At 41.7% G+C, this 22878-nt stretch overlaps 1 protein-coding gene across 1 annotated transcript in view; it reads right to left on the bottom strand.

The window, feature by feature from the left end:
• The window catches only part of ACSBG1 (acyl-CoA synthetase bubblegum family member 1), a 66857-nt gene extending 44434 nt beyond the window's left edge, over positions 1–22423 (bottom strand). Inside the window, exons 1-3 of the mRNA XM_077829318.1 lie at positions 22350–22423; positions 17618–17668; positions 7558–7640 (exon numbers count right to left, since the gene is read on the bottom strand). Coding sequence (XP_077685444.1) covers positions 7558–7640; positions 17618–17668; positions 22350–22423 — 208 coding nt within the window. The remainder of the gene's footprint in view (positions 1–7557; positions 7641–17617; positions 17669–22349) is intronic.
• Positions 22424–22878: the final 455 nt, after the last annotated feature.

The following is a 22878-nucleotide window of genomic DNA, read 5'->3' as shown; positions in this document are numbered from 1 at the left end:
CTGCCATGTACATTGGCCAAATCAGACGTCAAGAATTATAACATTCAAAAACCAGTCAGAGAACACTTCAATCTCTCTGGTCAGGCTGAATTGGAATTAATTTGCAAACTGGACACCATTAAATTAGGCTTGAATAAAGACTGGGAGTGGATGTGTCATTAGACAAAGTAAAATTATTTCTCCGTGTTTGTTTTCCCCTCCTACTGTTCCTCACACGTTCTTGTCAACTGCTGGAAATGGCCCATCTTGATTATCACTACAAAAGGTTTTTTTTCTCTCCTGTTGGTAATAGCTCACCTTAAATGATTGCTCTCGTTATAGTGTGCATGGTAACACCTATTGTTTCATGTTCTCGGTGTATATAAAATCGTCCTACTGTATTTTCCACTGCATGCATCCGATTAAATTGGCTGTAGCCCACGAAAGCTTATGCTCAAATGAATTTGTTAGTCTCGAAGGTGCCACAAATACTCCTGTTCTTTTTGTGCGTACAGACTAACACGGCTGCTACTCTGAAATCTAAATCAATAGACGCTCTTGTCCTACATATTTGAACCATCAGGGAGAACACTGAAAGATACAACCTCATGTCTATGTTGACAAGATGCAAGACTCAGGGTTTCTTCTCCACCAGTCATAATATTTATTGTCATTTCTCTTATCTCTTGGAGTTGGTCACTTAGGAAGTTGTTGATTATGCAATTATGGGTCTCCTGCTGCTACATATCACAAGCACATAGGAGGAAGAACAACTGTATTGTGTTCTGGTTTTCAAGCAGGTGAAGAAGAGCTGGACTTCTAGAGCAGATTGACTCCTTGTTGGAAGAAACATTAGGCAATACAGAGCCAGAATATGTTTTTTCTAATCTACTGTATTCACGGAGATAGCAAAAGCACATCTTTAAGGGAAGAGAACATGTTAGCAACACTTCTAGATCCGTGTCTCAAAAGAAAACTCCAAATTTCTACTCACTGCAGATGTGGTATATAGCTCAACAGTTCTCCAGAAACAAGTGTTAAATATCACATTACTCTCTTTATTATCCACACCAACTAAAATGTACTTCAGAATATTCCCGGGACTCATTTTGCTCTTACTTGTACAAGTTTTACACTGGCTTTGGTGGGGTTACTTCTGATTCAGACCAGCATAACTGAGAACAGAATCAGGCTCACTGAGATTAGGCTGAGTCACTGCAGTGCTATGACATATTCTGAGGATCTGGAGACTGGAAACCAGGTCTGCAGAGCCTGGGGTAACTAATATTTCCACAGTACCACCAAGAGGCCATGGTCAGGGAGCACTGTGGAGAATAGGTGCTGCAGGAAATACCACCTATGAGATCCAGAGTGTCTGTATCCTGCTGCCTTCTGATTGGACAAGTGCCTCCACTTAACCCCAGGAGTTGGCCCAGGAAGTTGTTTGGGTAACCACACAGATCTTGGCCTGCTACAATGTCAGACTTTGCCTTGTCTCCTGATCTCTGACTCCAGCCTGACTTCAACCCAGATTCCTGCCTTTTGATTCTAACCTGGTACTACCTCTGATCTCCAGCCATAGGTGACTGGTAACGGCTGGGTGGGTGGTTGGGCACAATGGCAAAACCTCCCTCCCCTTCTCACCAGAGCCATGGTCCGCTTCCTGCTGACTGCCAAGGTACCCTTCAGCAACACCCTCTTGACCATGGCACCCCCCGACCACCGCCTCTTTGGTGGTTGCCCATCCTTAAGACCAGCCCTGCTTATCTCTCTTAGGGAAAATGGCACCCTGGGTGAACTTATATTTTGGTGCCCTGGCCCCTGCTGCCTCCCCCAGTCCCCCATCCATCCCCTGCATTGCCCCTGGCCCTTGCTGCCTCCCCTGTTCCCTTACCCATCCCCCCCAATCATCCCTGGCCCCCCTTTGCCTCTTTGGGCTCCCCACCCACCTCCCTATTGCCCCAGCCCCTGCTGACTCTCCCAGACCACCCACCTATTGATCCTGGCCCCTACTACCTCCCTGGGCTCCCCACCCCAGCCCTAGCTCCCCTGGGCCCTGCTGCCAACCCTCTCCCATTGCCCCAAGTGACACCCTGAGTTTCCTTCTGTTCACCCCAAGCAGGTAACTGCAGCTGCAGACTTCCCCGTGCCCCCTCTGGCACAGAGCTGTGCTGTCAGTCCAGCCTCACTTCTCTGCTCTGGGTGACAACTAGTAGGGCTCAGCAGGAGCACTTACTGCTGGTGCCTTTCCCAGACATGTCCCTTCAGCAGTACTCTGCCCAACTCCCATCCTGGCAGAAATCTGGGGGTGGTGTGAGACCCCATATCCCCCTTCCGCATGTGTTGCCTATGCCAGTCTCTGACCCTGACCTGACTCTAACCCAGACTCTTGTTTATGGAGCTTGGCCTTGCAATTCCTCCAACTATGGCCTGGTGAATCCTGTCCCTGGTGGGTAGGCCTCAGGCCAGCTCTGACCACTAGACATGACTGCCTACATCCCAGTCCCTTACACGTGTATACAGCTATATGAACTTGAATACCCTTTCAGTGTCTAATGTGACTGCTTGTAGAAAAAGAAACTGAAAATAGCTCTGCATCCTGGAAAATAAACCAAAGGATTCTAAAGGTGCTGATTATTCCGTTTCCTAGAGGGCTTTGTAAGAGCAGCAGCAAATGAAAAGAACTTTTCTGCTCCCACATAGCATAGGCACGTGATGACATTGAAAGAGCCTGGGAAGGAACTACTGGCTAAAGGCTGAATAAGATGATTATTCACTTTCAGAAAAGCAAAATAAGTACCATGCATAGTTGAACTACTATGCATAGTTTCAGAGTAACAGCCGTGTTAGTCTGTATTCACAAAAAGAAAAGGAGTACTTGTGGCACCTTAGAGACTAACCAATTTATTTGAGCATAAGCTTTCATGAGCTACAGTGAGTATGCATCTGATGAAGTGGGCTGTAGCTCACAAAAGCTTATGCTCAAATAAATTGGTTAGTCTCTAAGGTGCCACAAGTACTCCTGTTCTTTATGCATAGTTTGAAGATCAAATTGTATTAGAGGTATGGATGGGTGATGAACTCAGAGCACTAACTGAAACCAATGTAGAACTAAAAAATGACCCTTTCATATTGGTTTTTTTTAAATGCACTATGCCGTAGCAAATTGTATATGTAGACACACTGAGTCCATCAGCAAAGTAAATGACCATTTCATCTCAAAGGGGTTAGCACAACTAAGTGCATCCTAAAATTCCTTGGTGTAGTAGATGGCAAGGTTTGTGTCCCCTCTTCTTGTAGCTCTGATTGCTCCTGCCCCCTTTGGCACTTTTGTGTCACTTTATCCCTACTGAAGCATGACACTGATTAAGATTACTTGTCTGGATTCTGGGGACAGCTGGCTGCATCATTCACTGCATATTAGAACTGGTCAGAATTTTTTTTTCCCCCCTGAGGAAGGATTTTTTTCCCCAAAGTATTGAGAACCAAAATATTTTGATTCAGATATGCCTTTTAGGAACTGCAGTTTGGGTGCCTCATGCCCCTCCCCCCGCCCCAATTCTTCTCTGTGTGCCGAGCTCCCTGCTTGGATTAAATTTCCTGGGATGTACTGTGGTCTCTCCCTCTGGTGGGGAGGCAGTGCTTCATGGAAGCCTGGGCCTAGAGGAGAATGGGAGACATAAGGCAAATGAACAGCAGCTCTCAAGGCACCACAGTGGCAGATCCAAATACAAATATTTCAGTTTTCAAGCAGTTGGTTTTTCAACAACAACCACCAATTTCCCATGGAAAGCAGATGCTTTTTATGAAAAAGTTTGTTTAGCTGAAAACCTAGTTCTCCAGGGAAAAACAGTTTCAATAAAACAAATTTGAGTAGTTGTCTAAATTATTTATTTTCTGAACAGCTTAGCTGACTTTGTTTACAAGTCATTCAAGAACTGATCCTGGTTTATACAAACATAGGTATCATTCACAAATTTTGCTAAATAGTTTATATGAATTTATGACAGCCTATGGGCTTTCTGTAAACTGTTTACTGACTATTTGCTATTCACTTTTCATGGTGTATGACTGAGCTCCTATGACACATAGTATTGTTTCCACTGCCCAATTGAATGGCTGAAAATTTTTTAAACAATAACAAATAGAAAATAATGCAATTTCTAGTACAAATTTTCAGCCATCCAATGGCTGAGTGTCTGCATGCTGGTGAATAACTATAAGCCCCCCAAGAAAAATAAGGGAGTGAATCCTCCATGTTTATTCACAAAAATATTTACAAATCACTTTAACTCTGGGATGTAAATGATTCTAGGGTGCAGAATTCTGACATTCAAGTGAGACAGATTCTGGGATGGATATAAGACCCAAAGGTGACTATTGCACATGGTTCAGCAGAAACAATTGGTAGACTGAGAAACTGAGTGTGGGACTGACCGATGGAGGAGCGATCACAACAGTTCCAAGCTCTATTTTGGGATATCCCATTAAATGCACTACCCTGAACAGTTGCTTAGTTAGCCTATGCCTAAAACCAATCCAGATGTACTTTGTAAAACATTAACATTCATGATAAACCTGATGATTCTGCAAAGTGCTAAGGATACTTGACTAATGGGACATGACCGTGCTCAGCACTTTCAGGAGGTGCTCCTCATCAGCCAGGATTCCTCACTGTTCTGAAGTCCTCTCATTTTTGCTAAGAGTACAGTCATGTGAATCTCTAAGACTGCAAGAACTCCAGCTTAACCAATGTTCTTTCCTCCTGACACGTCTCACCGCTGAAAATCAGTCTACTTATTGATTTTATTGCCTACAAATGGAGTTACGTGCTTAAGTTTAAGGAAAGGAGTTTGAAAGTCTGGGACTTTGACTTCTCCCTCAAACTTCCTCTTAGGTAGAATAATGGAGATGATAAATCACGATTATTAGGCCTTTGAGTTCCATGTGAATCTGAATAAATAGCAGATGTCATTGAGCAGCAATAAAGTAAAATATTTTCCTCTGTGTTTACTCTTTCCATAGGCTCCAGAAACAGTAGAAGGATTTTAAAAGGTGTGGGGAAAGACCACACATATGCAAATAAACAGCTGACGCACAAATACTAGATCCCCATGCACATGCTTGTCAATTAGTGAAAAGCCTTTAAGATGAAAAGCACTGCATATATCATAGTACTTTGTACATTTATATAGGTGTGGAAGGATTAGATTTTTATCCATAAATGTTAACAAACATCATTTCACTGTACACACACAAACCAATGACAAAATATTTTCATCAATGATCACTGAAATTTACAGATAGGCAAAGAAAGAAATGCTGCTTGAGAACATATCTGAGTCTGATTTAAGGCTATTTACTTTGTCTGTTTTGAAATGTGATGTTGACAATTTGTATTGTAACGGTTATAAAGCTTTAACTTTTTGAATCGCACCATCCCCCCCTTAGTTCCTGCAACTGTGAAAATAGAAAAAAAAATGCTTAAAAATAAACTGACATTTCTATTGAAATTACACTAGAACATCAGAGTTACGAACTGACTGGTCAACCATACACCTTATTTGGAAGCAGTAGTACACAATCAGCCAGCAGAGACCAAAAAAAGCAAATACAGTACAGTACTGTCTTAAACATAAACTACTAAAACAATAAGGGAAAGCAGCATTTTTCTCCTGGATAGAAAAGTTTCAGAGCTGTATTTAGTCAATGTCCAGTTGTAAGCTTTTGAAAGAACAACCATAACATTTTGTTCAGAGTTATGAACATTTCAGTTACGAACAACCTCCATTCCCAAAGTTCTACTGTATACAAGAATAAAAATCTAATTCTGCCAAACCCATATTTATAGCATCTTTCATCCAAGGATCTCAGAGCATGTTACAAGCTTTAATTAAGTTGGACTTATGACACACCTGTGGAGTAAGAATTATCCCCATTTTATTGTGCGGGAAACCGAGGCCCAAGAGAGCAGTAAGAACAGGATCGGGCTGTTCAAGTCAACACACATTTTAGTATGGACTTGAACAGGAGCAGTATCTGGCCCAGGGGAATTGGGAAGGGATGCAAATAAGTTAAAAACAAATCTTATAATATTATATTAGTCAATTTGGATGGCTTCTTACAACTGAGGTAAATCAGTAGTAACTCCACTAAAGTCAGTTATGTTGCACCAATGTAAAACTGGCATTCATGAGAGGAGAATCAGACCAATTATGTTAGAATTGGACCCCATTCTCATTCTACTTATGTAAGTTTTAAACCAGTAAGCAACTCTCACTGACTTCAGTATTTCTAAACTTCAGTGTCCACCGATTACAACAAAAGAAAAACTCTCTACTAAAAAACAAACAGGATTCCCTCCTACTGTCTAGGACTAGGTTGTATACCTAGAGAGTAACAACTGTGTGTGGTGCTCTCCCTTCTTAAAGGCTTTCTTCTCTGACCATGTGACTGTCATTATAGTTATTTCCTATATAACTTCTGAGAACATTCTTGAGCATTCACCTTCCCTTGTGACTCAGCACTTGTACTTGTGTATGATCTCAAAACACGAAGTTTGTTATCTGTCAAGCAGAAAGTTAACATGGACTCTGGACCCTGCTACAGGTTCATTGACACAAAATGGCAAAACAAAGTTAACAAAAACTTACATAAGGCCCTGATTCAGTAAATTATTTGGACAACTCGTGCTTAAAGTCAGGTGCATGTCAAGTACTTAGCCGAATCAGAGCCTTAGTAACTATCAATACATGTAATGTGTCCCCCAAAAGGTCCTATCAAATATTTCTGAACTCTGAACATTGGACAATTAACGACCACATTTGACTATTCTAATTTGTAATTGGCTTTACAGAATGAATCTGCCAGCTGTCCATGCCTTTGTTAAATAAAAACCCTTTTCTGTGAGCCTAGAATGGCTTTTCTGTAGCTAAAAATCTGCTTACAAGATTCCAGTGGAGCACCTCCATTTCTTCATCTTACAGTCTACTGTTATTGCCTAATACATACAATTCTGTAAGGGTTCCTATTATTTCAAAACTTGTGAACAGGCTGCAGCGGCAAAGCTAACAGGGGACCCTTGTGAGATTCTGCCTACAATTAGATTAATTTTTTCACTTTTATGTAGTAATTCTCCCAAAGCCAGACAAAGGCCACTCTGCAGCCTGGTGAAATTGGTCAGGTCACATGGGTTTACACAAACCTCCCAGCAGTTTTGAGTCACCCTGATTTACCACAGTTAAAGTTTTATTTTCATTCTTCATCACTCCTCACCATCCCATCAGCCATGCATGTGACACCCAGCCATGAACTTTATTCAGTACAATCTGCAAGAATATACAAAGGCCAAATGAACACACTAGTAGGAGATTACTAGAAAAGGATCCCTTAAATATGGAGCAGCTACCACTACCCATAATATGCTATTAATGCAAATTTCTCTCTCAATTCAGGTTTCTTCCCTGTTTAATAAATCATGCAGAATATCATGACTTCTCCAGTCACTACTATCACTGGAACAAATGAAACAAGCGGTAATGTCCCAAGTTTTCAAACAAATGTCCTTTATTTGCTTACCTGGGGGTTCTTTGCCTTTATCTTGGATCTTCTCAGAATAAGTTAGTGATTCTTTTGAGATTTTCTGTTTATCGGTCAGTGTTCTAAGACAAAAGACACAGTTATAAAAAAAAGTTATCTATAGAGTAACTTTAAAAGTCAGCTAGTAAATACTACATACTACAAAAGGGAGATATTATATGGCTCCTGGGAATGGGGAGCCTTTTCACCTCTTGGTCACTGTTTCTAATATGACCACACTAGTGACTGAAAGCATTTCTTATCTGATGGCTGATACTCTCATTTCACATGGTTTAGATTATGAAATCTCAGTCCAAATCTACTGAATAAAGTTAATATCAAATACATCATTACACTGGGCACTAATTGACCTGCTGTTGGCAGTCACAGCAGAACGGACATGAATTGTACAAGTATAAATTGTGAGCATGTTGGTAATACAGTATGTGGAAGATTTCACTGCTGATATCTGTACTATATCTGTTAAAGGGATTAAAAACAAGAGGCAGAGACTCTTAGTTCCAAATACTATTAATCTAGCACCTGGTACAAACAATTGAAAAAAACAAACTTTGTCAAAGCAACAGAATCTTTATCACAAGGATGAAATTCACCCCTCCACAGAAGTTTGTTGCAGGGTTGCAAACAACGTATACTCTATACTCGCCTTTGCACACACATAAAACACAATGGCCACTGGAACAAAAACCAGCTGGCTACTTCAAGTATTAAGGGTTGTTTGAACCTTTAAGTCCCTGCTCCAGGAGGCTGACTCAGGCACAATGAGACGGGTCCTCCATTGCATCACACTTGTGTAGTCCTTGATGTTTGTGCCAGGTGGATGCACAATGCTATAGAATCAGAATTCTCCCATCATTACACCAGTGATAGCATTGTAAATGAGTGGAGGCTTTGAATTTGGGAGCTTTTTATGCCCATGTTGCACAGGTGTAAATGATGGCACAAGCTGCAAGGCACTGGAGAATCAAGCCCATTGCATCACACTTGGAGAAGTTGCAGCATCTGCTCTCCTGTGTGCCTAGCCAGATCTGCTGGCTGGCATAGTTGGTATAGTGCAGTACTTTGTAAAAATTGATGTGATCAACAATGCTCATATTTATACTTTAAAAAAAAAACCCACTGACAATCCAAATTGGGAGCAAAAAGCTTTGGTGTCCAATGATTCATGAATATTACTAAAATGGTTTTAGAAACATTAGAATAATGCCAGTATTACTTTTCTCCTACTGCCAGATATTCCAGGCAGAAGTGCAGGATTCCCATCACTGAGAAAGAGCTTATGTAGTAGCTAAACCTCAGCAGCCTGCAGAGTCTCCATGAGCAGACCTCTTAATGGTCAATGAGTGGAGCCTTTAGAACAGTGTTTCTCAAATTCAGCCACCAGTGGTTTTTCTGCAGTCACAGATTTCTGGGTGGTGATTTGCGGGGGCAAAGCAATGGTTCCTCCTCCAGGGCCACAGGCAGGGGTTGGCCCCTGCCCCCCTCTGGGGCCACAAACACCAGAGGAGCAGGCAGCTGGTGTGAATTCCCCACCTTCCTGGGGACAGTGAACTCGGGCTTCAGCTCTGTGGTGGTAGGCTCCGGGTGTGGAGCCCTGGCCACATGGTGGCAGGAGCCACAGTGCTGGCCCTGGGGTCACCCCTCCCAGCATCACCTCTGGCCCCTGTTGCCTCCTTCAGGCACAGGCCCCATCCACAGCCATGGGATCCCAGGATCCGGTCGTGGAGCTTCAGACTCTGGACCCCAACCACAGGTACCAGCCCTTGGCTCACCACCCCACCCCATCACTCCTAGCCCTCGCTGCCTCCTCTGACCCTTCATTCATCCCCCCATGACCCTGCTGCCTCCCTACTCACCTCCCCATCCAGGGCTTAATTTGTCCCCACCTTGATGGGGCTGAGTAAGTCTGCTTGTGAAAATGGATATTTGTATGTTTGTTAATATCTCTCTTCACAGCAGACTTAGTAGCTAGATGGGAGGCTGTGAAAAGGAACATACAAATATCAATTTTCATAGCAGCAGACTTACCAGCTAGCAAGTTTAAAAAAAGCAACCAAAAAAGCAAAAAAAACAACAAAAGACAAGAATGTGCAATGCACCTTATTTGTGTTTCTATTCTGTTTAGGTTCAGTGAAGACTAAAGATAACTGCATATTTTTATTATTAAGCCTTCAAAAAATACCCTACATAAATAAATAATGATTTGGACACGTATATGTATGCCTATTTATTTGTTTTTCCTAAAGTTAATTAAGAATTTTAGGAAAAATTGTCAGAGCTGCCACCAGCAAGAGTTGGTGGCTGCATTTTGAGGCCACTAAAAAATTTGTTGTGAGAACCCCTGCTTTAGAAGTGACTGACTGCACAGAGAATTTTTTAAATAGCTTTGTGTATTTCCGATTTTATTAATATTTCAAATTCTAAACTGAACTGTGTTACTAAGAATCTCTTAACCCTACTCCATTCTTACCCTCTGGACAGAGCCATGAGGAGAGCATGGAGGGAAACACAGGCTAGTTTTTTTAAAGGAGTAGCAAAAACCCATTCCTCTGTATATGCACACACACACACACGCCCTGAAAGCAGTATGAACTGTACAGGCTTAGCACCTCCCTCCACCACTGCAGGAACACTGGAAGCACTCTCCACCCCACACACCATAATAATTTTGTTTTAAAAGTCAAATGACCCCCAAAAAACCCAACAATGCATGAGTGGCACCTTAGAGACTGACCAATTTATTTGAGCATAAGCTTTCGTGAGCTATAGCTCACTTCATCGGATGCATACTGTGGAAAGTACAGAAGATCTTTTAATACACAGAAACCATGAAAAAAAATGGGTGTTTACCACTACAAAAGGTTCTCTCTTCCCCCACCCCACTCTTCTGCTGGTAATAGCTTATCTAAAGTGATCACTCTCCTTACAATGTGTATGATAATTGAGGTGGGCCATTTCCAGCACAAATCCAGGGTTTAACAAGAATGTCGGGGGGGGGGAGGAGGGGGGAAAGAGGGTAGGAAAAAACAAGGGAAATAGGTTACCTTGCACAATGACTTAGCCACTTCCAGTCTCTATTCAAGCCTAAGTTAATAGTATCCAATTTGCAAATGAATTCCAATTCAACAGTCTCTCGCTGGAGTCTGGTTTTGAAATTTTTCTGTTGTAATATTGCAACTTTCATGTCGGTAATCGCATGACCAGAGAGATTGAAGTGTTCTCCGACTGGTTTATGAATGTTATAATTCTTGACATCTGATTTGTGTCCATTTATTCTTTTATGCAGAGACTGTCCAGTCTGACCAATGTACATGGCAGAGGAGCATTGCTGGCACATGAGGGCATATATCACATTGGTGAACGTGCAGGTGAACGAGCCTCTGATAGTGTGGCTGATGTTATTAGGCCCTGTGATGGTGTCCCCTGAATAGATATGTGGGCAGTTGGCAACAGGCTTTGTTGCAAGGATAGGTTTCTGGGTTAGTGGTTCTGTTGTGTGATATGTGATTGCTGGTGAGTATTTGCTTCAGGTTGGGGGGCTATCTGTAGGCAAGGACTGGCCTGTCTCCCAAGATTTGTGAGATAACTTGATTATCATACACATTGTAAGGAGAGTGTAAGGAGAGTGATCACTTTAGATAAGCTATTACCAGCAGGAGAGTGGGGTGGGGGGAGAGAAAGCCTTTTGTAGTGGTAAACACCCATTTTTTCATGGTTTGGGTGTATAAAAAGATCTTCTGTACTTTCCACAGTATGCATCCGATGAAGTGAGCTGTAACTCACGAAAGCTTATGCTCAGATAAATTGGTTAGTCTCTAAGGTGCCACAAGTACTCCTTTTCTTTTTGCGAATACAGACTAACATGGCTGTTACTCTGAAACTTATCCTTGTACTAGTGTAGGGATTTTTTTGTTTGTTTTGTATTAAATTACATTACCCTGAAGATGGGTTAAGATGGAATGTGCGAACCTCTAGTGTGGGGTGTCTGTCTCCCAGTTAACAAATTTCTTCTATCACTCACGTGTTTCTTCTAGAAGTGATTCCGTTTGCTCCTCCTGGGGCCAGCTGCTTCTCCACTCTGAAAGATTTGCTTGTGTTTTCCCCACATCAGGTTCCACAGTGTGCAGCAGCTCTTTCATTTACTCAGCAGCTCTTGCTGCTAGCTCATTTAAGGTCTCTCTACAATCTGCTTTTCTAAAGGCAGTAAGCTTTTGACTACTGATTGCTATTTATTGTTAACAGTAGGTGTACCTCCTCTGCATTAATCACTCCACTCCCTTATCATACCTGAATTATTGTGCAATGTCTACTTGTTTGTCTTAGGACTGAATCCTGCAAACTTTTACTTATGCAAATAGTTTCTTCATATGTGAATTCCTGTTGCCTTCAGTGGCGCTCCTGGCATAAATGAACGTGTGTATAATTTGCCTAGTAATGAATTAAACTAAATTAGACAATATGCCATTTTTATCCACTACAGAACTTTTTGATCAAACATGGCTTTCCTATCCAACTGCTTACTTCTCTTGAGGACAATTTGAAATACTAAGTCTCTCAAACTGTTCAAAAACCAAAATGATTTAAGAGACCAATACTAAAATACATTAAAAAGATGCTCTCATGAACCCAATTTCCCTGGCCAGTGTGTCCTAACACAGCAAAAGATCAATTGTTAAGAAGATATCATTGAACATCAGTTAAGCTCCTAGTATATACATTCCCCAACATTTATTTTCTAAGTACATTCCACTATTCACAGTCCAATAGATTCAGGTAGAATATCTGGGGCCAAACCTGCAAGGTCTAGTGCCTCCCACTAGATAGGGCTGAGCAAATAATTGATTTTTTGGTTCGGTGGTCGAACAGAAAAATTAAAAAGAAAATTTTTGGTTAGTTTCAAACCAAAACTGGATTTAAAGAAAAACTTTGGAGAAACAAAACCAAAAAATATTTGGGTCAAACAAAACGTTCTGATTGATTTTAAATCGACATTGTCAAAGAAGTCCATTTAGAAAAATGTTGGGGGAGGGGGGGAACCAACCTTTTGACATTTCTGAAATTTTTCTTCCCAGTTTTTTTCAGCCAAAAATATTTGCCAAATTTGACCCAAAATGCGGATAAGATTCAATGCCCCCCAAAATGCATGTAATAAGGCAGGCCTGCCTGAAGTGCCCTGTTGTGGCAGAACAAAGGACTTCCTTAGTTGCCTTTTCTTCAGAGTCCCCAGTAACTCCACAACAGCTCTCTTGTCTCAATACTTTCCCTCTTTGGGACCAGCTTATTACTAAAAGTCCCAGACATAGTCCATTTCTCACACCCAGTTTATGCAATCCTTAAAATCCCACAATCTTTACACTATTGATAAAGCCAGGGCTGACCTCAGAGAAAAATGGCATCCTGGGCGAACTTGCATTTTGGTGCACCAGCCCCCTCTGCCTTCCCAGGTTCCCCACCTACCCCACCTCCCCCCCCCCCCCCCCCATCATCCCTAGCCCCCACTACCTCTCTGAATTCCCCACCCACCCACCCTGCTCCCGTTGTCTCCCTAGGCTCCCCGCCCATCCTCTCCACCCATCCCCCCCCATTGCCTTCAACCCCTGCTGCCTCCTTCAGTCCCCCAGCCATTGCCCCTGGCCCCACACATCATCCCTGCTCCCCACCCATCCCCCCTGGCCCAAGATAACTCCCTGGATCCCAGTGATTAATTTGTAATGCAAGAGGTGCCAGGGCTCAGGAAGTTCCTCTGGCCACTGCGTGATGTGTAACTGACATGGCAAGCCCAGAGGTCCTGGGGCTGACTGCCAAGCCTAGAGGTGCCAGGGCTCAGCCCTGGAACAAATTAAGCTCTGTGGGCTCCCCACCCATCCCCTCCCTAACCTCCACAGCCTCCTTGGGCTCCCCAACCCTCTATTGTCCCCAGGCCCCACTGCTTCCCCTGCCCCATTGCCCTAAGCTCCCTTCCACAGCCTTGCAACCAAGGTCCACTCCAATCTTGCTTCTGGACCACAGCACTACCTGACCATTGTGCCCAGGACAGCCACCCACCCATAAGGCCAGCCCTGGACAAAGCACCTAGCATGCTCCAGCATCTTCCACCACAGGTGGGCACTTCTTTGGTCCTCTCCTATCTTTCAATCAGGACCAGGAGTGCTGAAACCATTTTTTATAGCTGGGGTGCTGAGAGCCATTAAACCAAACTGTAAACCCTGTATATAATGGAACCACTTCAAGCCAGGGGGTGCAGCAGGACAGCCACCTCAGGCCTTCCAGATGCATCACAACCCTGCTGTTCCCAGCAGGAATGACCACAGCCTCTCTGCTGGAGTTCATCCTCACCCTCCTTGGCCTTCAGCTCTCCAGCATGGGATTTATCCACTGATGTCTCCTTCACTGGTCTCTGCCATCAGCCCTCTCTGGCACTCAGCTTTGGCTCTCCAGCTTAGAAGTCAGCAGGCAACTTCCTCTGCTGCTCTCTGGCCTTCAGTCATCTCCAGCCCTAGTTGGCCAGCCCCTGGTTAAGAGGGATCCACCAGCAAACCCCTCTGCTGCTCTTCTACCTTCAGCTTTCCCCCAGGAGCCTCCTGCAGCTTCTTTCTATAGTTTCCTGGCTCTCACTTGCTAATCTCTCACCCCATTGAAGCTCTCATGTGCACTTCTCTAGACTGAACCCTCCACTATCTTTCCCCATTTTTATGGCTCAGATGCCATCCCTTGAAACCCAACTGGGAAGCAGTTGATGAGTCAAAAGGCCAGTGCTACCCTGTGACAATGCATTTTTTGGTGAAATTGCTATTCACCAAAAAAGTTTCACCCAACTTTACTACTAGGTACTAAACATTCTCAACTGCCACTGAGACAGGATTGAGCCCTTAGGTACATTAAATAAATATGCAAACATGCGGATATCTTTAATTTATATTATATTAAGGGCTCAATTGTGCCCTCCTTATGCAGGTGCAAGTAGTGCAAGGTGCAATTCCAGGAAGAAATGTGGCTGAATCATCTTGAATTCTTTTTGGTAATTCCTGTTGTAATGTTAGCCCCTCCTGCAAGGGCTGTGGTTTAAAGACCACAAGTTTGCAGTAAGAATTCTAAACACTAAAGCTAGGGTGACTCCGCTGTCTTGACATCAATGCAAGAGGAGAATATGGCCCTGAAGCTCCTGAGTTGTATAACCCCTGTGTCTCATCACAGGATATACAGAAATATGTGAAGAAGAAAAAAAACCCGCCATCACTAAAATGAGTTTTAGTACCAGATAATGCATCCTCAGGACGTGAAAAGTTTAGAATGCACCCACTTGTGCCCGTGACTGAACTCAAGGGACATAAATAATGTTGTGATGGGTTTGGTCACACAGAGACCCCCTTGGAACTGTCACCTGAAGTGCTTAGATTACCTCTGAGTACATTTCCCCTGCCAGCTTGGGACTCCAAAACCCTGTCATGTTGAGCCAGACATGCTAGCCTGCTGCAACACAGACCCAGGTGTGGTCCATGCCCGCAAAGCTGCAGGCTTTAAGTGAAAACAGATCAGAAGGTCACCTAGCTCCAGCACCCAGACACCCAGTTCCCAATGGGATCCAAACCCCAAATAAATCTGTTTTACTCTGTATAAAGCTTATACAGGGTAAACTCAAATTGTCCACCCTCTATAACACTGGTAGAGATGCACAGCTGTTTGCTCCCCCAGATATTAATCTCTTACTCTGGGTTCATTAACAAACAAAAACGTGATTTTATTAAATATAAAAAGTAGGATTTAAGTGGTTTCAAGTAATGACAGAACAAAGTAAGTCACTAAGCAAAATAAAGCAAAAACATGCAAGTCTAAGCCTAATACATTAAGAAACTGATTACAGATAATATCTCACCCTCAGAGATGTTCCAATAAGCTTCTTTCACAGACTAGACTCCTTCCTAGTCTGGGCCCAATCCTTTCCCCTGGTACAGTCCTTGTTAGTTCCAGCAGACATCTTAGGTGGAAAGCAGGGGTGTTCTCAAGACTCGCAGCCACCTCTGTCCTGCTTCACCCCTTTTTATGGTTTTGTCACAAGGCGGCAATCTTTTGTCTCTCTGGGTCCCCACCCCTCCTAAATGGAAAAGTACCAGATTTAGGATGGATTCCAGTATGAGGTGACATGATCACATGTCCTGTGAGACTCCAGCCTCCATTCTTCCTGGGCTGGCCCCCCATGTACACTGGAAGGTTTGTAAGTAAACAGAGCCGTTTACAACCAATTGTCCTAGTCAATGGGAGCCATCAAGATTTAAACCACCATTAATGGGCCAGCCTTTGCATAATTACAATAGAACCTCAGAGTTGTACTTCATATTTTTAGCTTCAGATCCAAGAATAATACCTATATACAAATAGGAGGAATATATTCAGTAGATTATAACCTTTGTTATGATACCTTACAAGAGACCTTTTGCATAAAGCATATTCCAGTTACATCATATTCACACTCATAAGCATATTTCCATAAAACACAGGGAGTGCAATGTCACAAATGTAACAGAGGAAACCACGTTGGCCACAAGATAAATTATAAGAAATCCAGGCTACCTTTCTATGGAGGAGACAAAATTATGCTAAACAGATTTCTCTCACACTTGCACTAATCCAAATAGCCACACCTACTAATCCTGTCAACAGGATCAGCTTATTTACAAGCTAGTAGTAGTAGCTATTTATCGCTGACTGTGCAAACTTGTTTTTCATAAATACTGAAACAAACTTTCTCAAACTACTAATGTAATGTAAAAAGAAAAGGAGTACTTGTGGCACCTTAGAGACAAACAAATTTGAGCATAAGCTTTCGTCAGCTACAGCTCACTTCATCGGATGCAATGTAAAAGCTACATTAAGCTTAAAGAACAAAATAAAATAAAAAAATTACTGCCTACTAAAGTTCACAAGTAGCTAATAGCTTTTATAAAAGGGAGGCTGCTAATCACAGGCATAGTTTGACTTCTATATTTGGGGGGGGCCAGGAGCCACCCCTCCCCAGCCACCCTGCTCTGAAGGGCAGCAGAAATTCAAAGCTGGGTGGCTGGAAAGTGGTGGCTGCTGGCTGGGATGTTCATGTGTTTGTGGCATGGGAGGATTATATTTTTAATCCCACTCCCAGCCCCCCACCCAATACCCACTCCCACCCATTCCCGGATTGTTTCTTGAATTTTTATCCTGCTCCTGCTATTATGGCAGCAGGTCCTGCAAGACCCATGGGATCCCAGTCCCACTGCAGGGCTCTACCTCACATTAGGAATCAAATCTGAATTGTAAACTACTAAAACAAAAATTGTATATAGTTTGGGGGTGGGGGGGACAACACCTCTACATACCCCCCCCAAATCTATGCTCCTGCTGCCAACAATAGCCTATCCTGAAGTGGAAACAGCTATCTTGATTTGCAAGAAAAGGACCAAAATCTCTTTTTTAGTGACTAAATATAATTAAAAATAAGTTCTTTTCCTTTTAGTTTGGTAAGCAGACAAATTTAGTACACTATTAAAAACTATATGAGAGCATGGAAAAGAAGTAATGCATCAAGCCTTTTAGTCAAAAAAGGCTTTATTCAGACGATAGAGTGTATGACAACTCTAGAATGATCTTGTAATAGACTGGCTTGCTCCCTTCTGACCTATGCAGCAGAAATCCAGCTCTCCAGTGGAGACTTTCCAGTGATGAATTCTATCCAACTCAGCCTCATTGTACTCTCTCTACAAATGGCTATACAGAATACTTTTTCTCTCTTCCCCATCCATTTTCAAGTATCTGCAGCCCAGTTTCCAGACTCAAAAACATGTCACAGAAGGTATTTTTCCCTCCACAAATTCTGCACTTTCATCTTCCTTAATATCAGAGTTCTGGATACCATATAAGCCTAGAATCCTGTGTCCAGCACACACACACAGCTATGCATATAATTTAACTGCCCAAACTCAAGCCTATATATAGGTGGCACTGTTTGATGGGATCAAAGTACTATGCCAGTTTCTTTATAAGTGTCACCACAGAAGCATATGTATCTCACGTATTTGAGACGACTATCTCCAGTCCTTGAAACTCCAGTGTCACCAATATCCTTTTAACAGAAAAGAAAAAAAAAAAACAAAAAACCTAAAAATCAAGCAAAACTCCCCTTTACTAAAAGTAAAGCAAAATTTGAGAGGCTTAAACTGCCCCCCTAAAGTCCAAAAGTCACAGATCAGCATCTTTTTCTCTTGATTCATCATCTCCCTTTAGCATATATCTATTGACCACTGTGAACAAAATTTCTTTGCTTATGTATCAACATCCCGGACATCTGCTGAGTAAAAGTATGCAAAGATTGAACAAGAGTCTTTATGTGTAATTTGCAGAAAGCACAGATTTTATGAGTAACCTATAATATGGATATTTACACAAGTGTCAAACCTCTGATTTTTATTTTTGGACAAAATATAATTTGAGAGAAATTCCTGTTTTAGCTACGTTAAGATTCAAGAAGTCAATTCAATTGAAGAGGTTATCAATATTATTCATCAGCACAAAAGGCTAATGTATACGTTTGCCCTTATGAGAATGTATAATACTTTCTGAATACATATTATCCTTGATACAAGAAGGCACTAGCCTGAAAATGGCCCAAATTAATGAAATTACCTTTGATCGTAAAGCAAGTCTACCTGGACACACAAGTTATCATCTAGAGTTTTACACTTATGTAAAGTGGATGACAGGAAATATAAAATCCAATTTCATTTTTACAGAAAAGGTGAGGCCGTTGTTCTAATAAGATGTACTGCTGGAACTCACATTCATGGTGTTCTCACCACTTTATTTTAAGCCTTTAGCGGTTACAGTAATGGACTTTACAGAAAATACTAAAATTGTAATAATATGAACACTATGTTAAGAAAACGTCTACAGTGTGGTTTGTGCTTATATTACATACCTCCCAACCTTTCCAATCCAAGCAGGATTTGGTCACTGTCAATCCCTGTGGGCCCATCTCCACTGCAGCCCCTGGTCCCAGTGCCTCCTTTATCATGCCCATGCCACAGTCAGCCTCCACCTTCCAGCCCAAGCAGGTGCAATGTCATTTCCCATTCCTGAGCTCCCTACAGCCATTGAACATGCCCAAGGAGGCTGAACATGCCCAGGAGCAGCTGAAACCGCTGCCCTCTCTAGCTCTGCCCCTGCCAATGATGCACACCATATGTACAGCTGTGGGTGCCACTGAATGCAGGAAATGATCTACTTCAACTAGGACATGGGGTTTAGTGGGTCAAAGTGGGACAGTCCCATGGAACCCATAACTGTTGGGAGACATTACTAATAATTACACACATTTCCAAAGAGTCTGGAGAAAGAGAAGGGGTCACTGGGAAGAGCCTCATTACAGTAATAGTAACAGTTGTAATTATTCCCTTCTGCTCTGATCAGACAGGAAAAGAGGTAATGACTAATAATAGTTGGAATAGTCCACCATCTTTAGTGGGACACAACAAACTTCTAGTAAATGTCACTCATTTCACAATCTTCTCTTAATTTAAGTTTCAAATTTCCCCATGAAATCATAGTAACAAGTCATAAAACAGAGACTGGTGAACTAAAATTAATAAACCTGAGGTAAAATTCTTAGGATGCCCTTGTCTCTTTTCTCGTATGCAATTTCCCATCCAAGAGATGGATCAGTCTGTCTGCTCCTGTTCTACTGCAGGCAGTGATCTAGGTGCCAGTCTACTAAAAATCCCATGACTTGTGATCAATTTGCAAGAGTTGGCAATGTGCCTTCCCCTGGCTGCTCGGAGGGGACTTCCTTTACCTGCCTCCACCTCCATGCTATGAAACCTGGCATCCAATCCCTTTTATTTCTCACCTCCCTCATCATTCTCTGCACAACAACTTCTCAGCCTCCTTCCTGCCCCACATACCCCTGCACCATTCTGCTGCAACCCCTAAATCTGCCTCTTGCTCTTCCAGTGACCCCTTCCCCTCATTCACTTTTCAGTGGCTCTGCACCTCCTCACAGTCCATGTCCTGTCTAGCCCCCTAAACTATACCATGACAGCCATTTTACCTGTGAGCATAGCTTCAATCTCACTGAAAACAGCAAGAGGTGACAGACAACTTTATTAAGGGCAGCCTCACTTCCGCAAGCTGATGGCCACCATTTCCCAGCTGGTTATCTTGCTGGCTTCAGCCCCATTGACAGTAATAGGAGGTGGTAGCCATTTTGAATGTGTGAAAATTCATGAGTTAGCAACCTTTCTTCATGTTTTTACATGAAAGGTTAAAAAAAAAATCCCAAAATTGCTAGAGTTGTGACCAAAACAAAAACAAGAGCTGGCAATACTGCATCCTGTTAGTCACACATCATAACACTCAGAAAATCATACAGTTACCCATCCACTCTGTGGATGCTCACAGAGGCCCCAGTTCAGCAAAGCACTTAAACACACACTTACATTTACGTATGTACTTAAGTCCCATTGACTGTAATGTTAAACGTGAACTTAACTGCATTGCTGAATACAAACCAAAATCAGGGCTCATTCATCTAAACAGGCAAGAGGGGAAAGGCCTAGTTCAGGTTATCCACAGTCACAATCTGGATATTTCCAAAAGTCTATATTTACATTTCACATAACTTTCTGATTTGAATAGGTCTACACTCCTAAATATGGACTTCTCACAGCCCAGAGTGGAATAGGAGGGATTCAAAATATTCCCAGCTACTAGTATATAAATCAAAGATACATGAAAATGGTACAGGAGCACAGTTAAGGGTTTCTGGACTGTCTTACCTGTGCATTTCCAGGCACTTGGGAGTTGGGTTTAACCTCATTAAATGGTCAAAAAGTCAGAAGATTTTCAGTGCAAGGTTCTAATAACGATTCTTTTAACAAATTAATTATACAAACTTATTTCCATTTTACTGAAATTTTTGATCTGGGAATTTCACATAGAATTATATACTTTTATCTAGCAGTTAGCCATGAATTTCTGCAGTTGACTGTCTGAATCATAATTCAGTTTTTAGAACTGCTAGACTAAGCTATTGCTTGTGGAGAAGTTTTTTGTTTTGTTTTTTTTACAATGCAATGTACTGAGTTGCTTTCCATTGCCAGAAGTCGGCACTAGATGACAGGATATGGATCACTCAATAATTGACCTGTTCTGTTCATTCTTTCTGAAGCATCTGGCACTGGCCTGTCAGAAGACAGGATACTGGTCTGACCCAGGATGGCTGTTATGTTTTTATGCACTGAGTTATATTTTCTGGATTTTGGGCCATTTGTTTGGTACATTTGTAATAGACCTGCACCTATGGTTTATTTACTGAATCCTAAGTCCTCTGCATCTTGATGGAACATGGGTAAATATTTTGAATGTAATAAAGATAGCCTTTTTGCGAAAAGTCTTTAATGTTTAATATGAAATAAGGTTTTAAACACATTGCACCAATAGCTTGGCTAATAAGGAGCGTATTGAGAATGGTGTGTCTGGATGGTGATTTCATCCACCCTTGAGACTAAGTCCTTCATGTGATACGTCTAATACCAGCTTGGAATATTTAAGTCCACTGATAGGTTCCTAACCTGAATTTCCTTCAAATTATATTTAATCAAGTGCTTGTTTCCATGGCAGATTGGGGTGAAATTCTGTCCCTATTAAGTTAATGCCAAAACTTCCACTGACTTCAACAGAGTCAGGATTCTACCTTACTCACTTATGTACAAATTTAAAAACACAAGTTACATTAAGCTACCCACAGCAGGTACTCTGATATCAACTGTGAAATAGAGAGAACCACTACTTCTGCCTCTAGAAATATTAGCAGTCATGTATTCCAGATGAAAAATAAAGAACTTAAGGGGTGGGAAGAAAAATAAACCTTAAAAGGGAAATACAAATGAATCTTATTGAAACAAGGTTTTAAGGTGCTGATAATGATTTGTCAGTGCTTAGTGTAAGTCTAGAATAAGGTGTCTATCAGGAACCAAGCTCTTTCATGTACTGGAAAAAAAAAAATCGAGATTCTGAAATTAATTGATATTGGCTGTTGCCCACCCTGAGCAGGCTGCCAGTTCTACAGTACTATTTGCCTTGCTTTACATACATGTATGCTGAAGGATAAGAAAAAAAAAAGTCACATTACGCTGAGAGTGACTGCTGCTCTAAGGTTGAAGTAACTTTTAAGCCATTTTTCAACTCCATACTCTCTTTTTTTACAGAACTGTTTTCAATTTTTGTAGAACTACAAATCTTCACATCAGTATTCAGATCACTGTTTCCCCACCCCCCAAAATCACTGCTACACCCATTTCTGGATTTAACGGTTTCTGTCTTATGCAGTGAGCACTATGCCACTGGACACAGGTGTTCAAATAAAAAAAGACTGTGCAAACTGACTATTTTTATAAATAAACGCACAGAATGCTATAAAGGGACAGTCTGTGATCCAGAGATCCAGAACAGAATTGGTAAAATTTTGATAATTATTACACTGTGGATAGGACATAGTCTGAACTGAATAATGCTAGTAGCAATAAAATTCAGACAGTCTATGGATTAGCAAAGGAGATTGTCAATTCAGAATCATTGGCACAGTTTTCTTTGCTTTCTAGTTTCAACAAAGGACTTTTGTCATTCTGCATTAAATAGTAAAGTGAATATGGTTCACATTGACTTTAGCAGGAGCAGAATCAGGTCCTTAGTTTTAGGGTTTGTGAAATAAAGATATTGTTTGTTAGTATAAATTCTCAAAGTTACTTTACCTGGTTTCGTGGCTTTCTGCAATTTCATTTTCATCTTGCAATTTTTTCTTAAGGGTCTCTTCGCTGCCAGCCATTCTGACAAACTCTCCACAACAAATATGCTAAAAATTTGTCTGGATCAGGCATAAATAAGCTCCTGAGACCATTTAAGAAACTAACAGAAACAGGATACTTGTTCAAATAAAGACGTAATGCAAGAGGAGGAGACTAAAGCTCCATTTCTCTCCGATTTTAACATGCTTGAAATGTCACAGAGCCTGCCAGTTGCTTACTGTTAAAAGTTTTTTATTCAGTTTTCTGTAATTATACATGAGAAGAATTTCAATGAGACCATAGTTCTTTAAGATGCAAATTTTCTCTTTTGCTAGGATATCTAACCCCAATCAGTCCACAGCTTACAACAACCGAAGCAATTCTGATTCTCTTATTAATTCTAGTTTCAAAATAGAGCATCCAAGTAAACTATTTTATCCAAAAAAATGTAGATTAATTAAATTAGGTATGACTCCGACAAGTCAATGACACATAT

This window comes from Eretmochelys imbricata, chromosome 10, assembly GCF_965152235.1.
Source record: "Eretmochelys imbricata isolate rEreImb1 chromosome 10, rEreImb1.hap1, whole genome shotgun sequence".
Lineage (NCBI taxonomy): Eukaryota > Metazoa > Chordata > Testudines > Cheloniidae > Eretmochelys > Eretmochelys imbricata.
Note: the sequence above shows the minus strand (reverse complement) of the source record. Positions and strands in the feature narration are given on the sequence as shown.